General features: G+C 38.4%; 1 protein-coding gene across 1 annotated transcript; it reads right to left on the bottom strand.

Moving 5' to 3' along the window:
* Positions 1-2,080: 2,080 nt before the first annotated feature.
* Positions 2,081-4,326, bottom strand: LOC131638715 (uncharacterized). Its single transcript, XM_058909275.1, has 5 exons — positions 4,204-4,326; positions 3,528-4,077; positions 2,725-3,393; positions 2,540-2,610; positions 2,081-2,407 (listed from the first exon to the last, which is right to left on the bottom strand). Exons 1-5 carry the CDS (start codon positions 4,324-4,326, stop codon positions 2,081-2,083), a joined length of 1,740 nt encoding a protein of 579 aa, XP_058765258.1.
* Between the last annotated feature and the right edge of the window lie 2,099 nt (positions 4,327-6,425).

The following is a 6,425-nucleotide window of genomic DNA, read 5'->3' as shown; positions in this document are numbered from 1 at the left end:
AAAAGGTTCCTACGGAGTACCGTAGATGTGAGGGGTGCTTAAAACCTTCCCCTTACATAACAAACCCCCCGTACCTAAATCTCTGATAATCTTATTAATTTTGATTTTAAAAACTTATGTGGGTTTTATTTCGCTATTTCTCTCATTTCCTTTGGAAACAATAAAGCGAGATTGCGACTCTATTAAAATCTCAGCTAAGTCAATCAATGGCTCTAGTTTCACAAATTTCCCCGCTACAATACCCCGATTCTCTGACATTGGTAATCGTCATTTGAATTGGTTAAATGGTGATTATATGGCATATTGGCCTTGTTCTAATTAAATGAGTAATATATATATATATATATATATATATATATATATATATATATATATATATATATATTGAGTTACAAAAAGGAAATAAATGGAATAGTTAGAATTCAAAGGAGATAGTTAGAAATGAACTATTTTGCAAGTTATTAAATACTACATGGTTAGGGGGGCATTTTAGATATTGGCCATGCTAAATGAGAATAATAAGGGAGTGTTTGGTAGAGACCACCTCATTCCATTCCCAATCAGAATTTGGAAGTTAGAAAGAAGAAGTATTCATCTCCAAAACCCATTTTTCGTATTCTTGGAGCAGCTCATACTAATCAAGTTATAACTTTTTACTCGTAACTCCGAATTAAGAAATTCTTGAAGTTCTGGAATGTACATAAAATTCCCTTAAATTTGGAGTATTATTCATGTTGGGGGGGGGGGGGTCGTTATGAGGGAGATAAGCGAGTTCAAAGTCAGGTGATTCTTGCTGAATTTGAGTAGAAGTGAGCTACAGGTTTGGTAGTGTTCGAAGAGAAACCTGAGGGCTACCAAGCACAGGATGGAATCCAATATAAGCAGAATTAATTAGGAGTTAAACTCCCCCACTTACAACTCCTCACTTAAAACCTACCCAATGTAATTCCAATCTATTCCTAAACTCGAGTATCTCCACTCAATCCCCCTCAATCACAGCAGTGATTACAAATAAACATTACACAAATTCAGAGAGAAGACACACTTCAAAAACACACTTTGATCTGCTTAAAAGCTTCAATCAAGAGACACACACTTGTGTTAAAAGCTTAGAGTGACAATTAACAAAAACAACCTATTCCAACGCAATCATCAAAGACAATTGCTTGGAGTACAAGAGACAGCTACAGAACTATGGTTCTTCACAATTAACAATCTTTTTCTCTACGTTTCAAATTAGGGTTGCAGACTTTTTATATGCAGCTCTTGGGCCTTGCGCTTATTTTAGAAACACATTGGGGTTAACCAAGTTAACCTAATTTACACGCCATCTGGTTGTTACAGTATGTTCTGTCAGCGAAATCTTCTAGACAAAATATTCAGCACACAATAAAAGGTTTCCTAAATTGTAGATTGAGAGAAATCAGGAAACACAATTAATAAAATATAACAGCTCCTGCTGTCACACAAGGATGTCATGACATCGGTCATGACATTCACTAACATAACCTGAATTTGTTTAACACATATGCAGCCTGCATTACACAATATCAAACATGTAATGACATCAGTCATGACATGTAACATTCAGGTATGTTTTACCACAAATGCAGCCAACATGAAAAACATCTTCAATCTCCCCTTTTGGCAAATTTTTGGCTAAAAGAACCTGTCACACCATATCAGAGAAACACTTGCAGCAGAAACAAATCAAACAAGACACAATCACAATCAGAGCTAATGCAGAACAAACAACATACACCACCTATATGCACACAGTGCTCAAACAGATCAAAACCAACCACACCACAAGAGCAGCACAAGCACAAACAGATCAACACAAAAATAAGCACATCAGATGTGTTGATCACACAAACACCATACTTGTTATTCTAGGGTGACATTACTACTTCTCCCCCTGTTTGGCCACAAAAGTTGCCAAAGAAAACTACCGTCTTCTCCCCAAATTCCAAATAGGTTCAAACAAAGCTTAAATTGAACGAAATCGAATAAAATGCAGAAAAAACTAAACGAAAGAGAGAAAAAAAAAAGAAACAAACAAACAAAACTCCAGCTGCATTTACTGCACAGAGTCAGACCCTCTTGAGGTGTCTGCATAACTTTCTTTCTCGGATCCATCAGCAGGACTGGCACTCTCTTCTTCCAATTCTTCTTCTGGTTCTACTTCCTTCTCTTGTTCATCTTCATCTTCCATCTCTACAACATCTGCAAATTCCTCATCCTCATCCATTTCCAGAGTACTTATCATCTTTTCAAGGGATATCTTCCTAGCTTCCAGCTCTTTGCAGGTCTCTTTTAATATTGCTATGACTTCTGATTTTCTAGCTGATGCTCCAGACTTGGATGCTTCAGCCGATGTCATTACAATGTCTGGAACATGCGTACCCTGAAACAATTTATAGTGGAAAGCCAATGGGCTTTCTCTTTTGCATACTACATCATGCTCATTGAGAATGTTGGGATACTAAGTCATAATTATGCCACACGGAAGGGATGGAAAGCCAATTGGACCCTTTACATTGAAGCTTCCAGCATGCTTCATAGTTTGGTCGAAAATATATGTTCCATAGTCAAACTTTGCCTTTGCTCCTACATCATACAGGAATCTGCCAAGAACAGTTTAAATAGTGGGCTTGTGATTCGTTGGTACCCAATTAGCTGCTCCTATCTTGTGAAGCATTGCATACTTGATGCTCAGCTTACTTGCAGTTAGTTTCTTTTTTAAGGGCCAGCTTTTTACCTGCTTGGTTGTGATCACTTGACAAACCTTATTGTCTATCACTTCAAGCTTAGGTTGAGCTTCATTTGTTCTTGCCAAGAAGTTATTAATCACAGAAGGAGAGAATGAAACACACTTACCTCTCACAAACACCTTTATGAAGTCCACACTCTTGCTGTTTCCACAATCTTCAGATAGGTTCACCACAAATTCTTTGACCAGCCTCTCATATAATTTGGGAAGGTTGCACACAGTTTTTAATAGTCCATCTTCTTGAATTAGCTCTAAGATTTCCTTGTTCTCAACAGCATTTGGAGTCAACTCCCTTTCAACAACCAGTCTTTTTTGGAGCACATATTTCCACCTGATGGCACTGGAGGCATAGTGGAATGACACATTATAAATAGGTATTTCAGGAATACTTGTAGCAAGCTTGCTTGTTGTAAGATTCTTCCTTGATGGAATGTTAGGGACATCCCCTTCAACATCAGACTCAGATTCAACAATTTCCCTCTCCTTTATTTTCTTTGGAACAACCTTGCTCCAAGACTTTGAGGGACCAACCCCTACACTCTTAGCCACAGCTCTACTCTTGATAGGACCAGTAGAAGTACTCTTCTTCTTGATAGAGTTTTTGACAGTGCTCTTAGCTTCTGCATTTTTTTAGGGGAACTTTGGGAAATAGCTTTGCCTTTTCTTCTAGTCATCAGCCTGTTGGCTACACTAGGATTCAATGAGGCAAGTAACTCGTCGTCAGAATACTCATATAAGTCTACCACATTGGTACCTATTTCAGTATTGACCTTAGTGTGCTTATTCTCTTCGATGTCATTGACATCCTCGGTAACATTGGTATTCTTAGCACCTCCTTGTCCAATCTTAATGATCTTTTCTTCAGCTGGGTCACAACCAGAGGTGTGAGCAACTTCAGCCTTACTGGTGTTCTTGAAGGGATCATGCATTATGGTTTGAAGAGGGACAAATATCCCAGGCACTTGATGATTTTCCTTCAGAATGCGTGTAACAGTTCTGGTAATTTCTTTATCGACATATCTGGTTCCTTCATTAGTAAGTTCCTCTATGGTACAACCTTTGTCACTGCTAACCGTCCTTAAAGGTACAACCTTCAGACTCCTATTAGGGTTAGAGGACTCATCCGGTGTTGCCGAGTCAGATACGCGAGATGCATCACACGATTGCTGAGACATTCTGAAACTCTTTGAGACAAAACTCGTGTCACGCTTGTGAGAAGAATCCGAGCAGTTCAACCTTACTAAGTAGCGAGAAGGACCAACAGGGATGTTTGCCGTTTGTAGACGAATAGGAAAGAGAGGGAGCTTTATATGCACGTTGAGTGAGGGAAGTTTCAAATTGTGGATATTTAAAAAGCCCAAAAAGTATTCCCCCACATAGGTTAATTGCTATAATATGTTTTGGTTACAAATACCTAACATACCCTTTACCTTCACAATGTCTTCATACGTTGTTAAAACATTCTTTGTGACATTACTTTCTGATAGACTTTTAGAATCATTGCTCACATTTGACTTATCTAGTTTTCTTTCCCGGTCAGTAATGTCTATCATAAGGCTTACTCTTTATTCTAGCAGGAATCTATTGATACTTCTGTACTCCCTTACTTTTGCACACAGTTTCTCATTCATTAGACAGGTCTAAGTAAAACCAGCATCTAGTTCACTTATGGTAAGCTCTCCAACATATGATTCTTCATCAGATTCATCAGATTCTTGGCAGTCAACTTTTATTTCCTCTCTGATCATGGAGTAGTCAGAGGGGTTGTTTGGGGTGTTAGGATTCCATAGGTAGCAATTATCTTTAGACTTAAATCCCTTCATGACTTCTTCATTTTCTTCATTAGTAACAATACACTCCTCTTTAGTGAACCTGACATTGAATCCTTCATCACATAGTTGGCTGATGCTTATAAGATTTGCTGTCAGTCCTTGTACAAGTGAAATATTATTTAGATTAGGAACACCCCAAAATTTTTTCTTGCCAACACCTTTGACTTCTCTTATTTCTCCATCACCAAGAGTCACATAGTTGGTTCCCTCAAATTCGAGGTCTACTAGGGAGTTCTTTCTCCTAGTCATATGATTTGAGCAACCATTATCAAGGTACCAATCTTCACTGGCAGACATTCTTAGAGAAGTGTGTGCTACTAGAGAAACATTATTAGCCACCCACCATTACTTTTGTTACAAGTATCATATTCAAGTTTGGCTTGATTAATTTTATTTGGATATCTAACTAGTCTGAAACAGAATGGCTTTATGTGACCAAATCTTCCACAGTGATGACACCTCCATTTTTGGAATTTCTTCTTCGAATGGCTCCTTCTTCTCTTTCCTTGATGTTGTGACATTGGTGCTGACATCCGGTTATTCACACAAGTTTCGGACTTTGCTCTCCTGAACCCAGAGGTGAATTTCTCTTTAGCCACAAATCCTACCCCGGACATATCTCCTGTTCTTTGTCCAAACTCCAGAATTTCCTCTAGAGTATCAGTTCCATTATTCAGCATTTTGAAGGACTCGGTCATTTGATCAAATTTGTAGTTCAACATGCTTACTTCACTACTGAGAGAGAGTCTATGGTTGCAAGATGTTTATTCTTCTCAGTTTCTAACTCTCTTATGATTATCTCTTGCTTCTCCACTTGTTTGCAGACTGCAGCATTCTTGATACACAACTTCTTGTATGAGGCAGCAAGTTCATCAAAGGTTGGCTCATCATCACTGGAATCATCATCAGAGGCATAGACTCTTGTTAGAACTGTGACATGTCTTGCAGTTTCTTCTTCAGACTCAGAGTCTTCATTAGACCAAGTGAGAGACATTCCTTTCTTTTGCTCCTTGTGGTAGGTAGGACATTCAGCTCTTATGTCTCCAAATCCTTCACATCCATGACACTAAACCCCTTTCCCTTGATTGGGCCTCTCTTCAGCTTTGAGTCTTCTGCTTGGATCATATGTATTTCTAATGTCATTTGAAGTGTTCTTGACATTGGGTTTAGACTTCTGATGAACTCTTTTAATAAGTCTGTTGAATTGTTTTCCAAGCATGGCTATGGCTTCTGATAGATTTTCATCACTTCCACCATTGCTTTCTCTTGAATTATCATCTGTGTTAGAAACAAAAGATATGCTTTTGTTCGTCTTTTCAACAGGCTCACAGATACTCAACTCAAAGGTTTGTAGAGAGCCAATGAGTTCGTCCAGCTTCATGTTGCTGATGTCTTGGGCTTCCTCTATGGAAGTCACCTTCACATAAAATCGCTTAGGCAGTGATCTGAGGATCTTTCTTACCAATTTTTCTTCAGACAATTTTTTCTCCTAAGGCTCCTGAGTTATTTGAAATCTCAAGGACATTCATATAGAATTCGTAAATGGTTTCATCCTCTTTCATCTTGAGATTTTCAAACTTAGTGGTAAGCATTTGAAGTCTCGACATCTTTACCTTGGATGTGCCTTCATGTGCTGTTTTGAGAATATCCCAAGCTTCTTTAGCTAGTTCACAATGTTGCACAAGCCTGGATATGTTCTTGTCAATTCCATTGAACAAGGCACTTAGGGCCTTGGAATTTCCCAAAGCTAGCTCTTCTTAAGTTTTGTTCCATTGTGCTTCGGGAATTAGAACAGTGGTTCCATCTTCCATAACCTTCTC

The sequence above is a fragment of the Vicia villosa genome, unplaced genomic scaffold, assembly GCF_029867415.1.
Source record: "Vicia villosa cultivar HV-30 ecotype Madison, WI unplaced genomic scaffold, Vvil1.0 ctg.002392F_1_1, whole genome shotgun sequence".
Lineage (NCBI taxonomy): Eukaryota > Viridiplantae > Streptophyta > Magnoliopsida > Fabales > Fabaceae > Vicia > Vicia villosa.
Note: the sequence above shows the minus strand (reverse complement) of the source record. Positions and strands in the feature narration are given on the sequence as shown.

Coding starts and splice junctions, on each gene's coding strand:
- LOC131638715 (XM_058909275.1), bottom strand. CDS start 4,326: ATGATAGACATTACTGACCGGGAAAGAAAACTAGATAAGTCAAATGTG. Junction 4,078..4,203: donor CGTATGAAGACATTGTGAAG/GTAAAGGGTATG, acceptor GTGCATATAAAG/CTCCCTCTCTTTCCTATTCG. Junction 3,394..3,527: donor TAAGGTCAATACTGAAATAG/GTACCAATGTGG, acceptor AAAAAAATGCAG/AAGCTAAGAGCACTGTCAAA.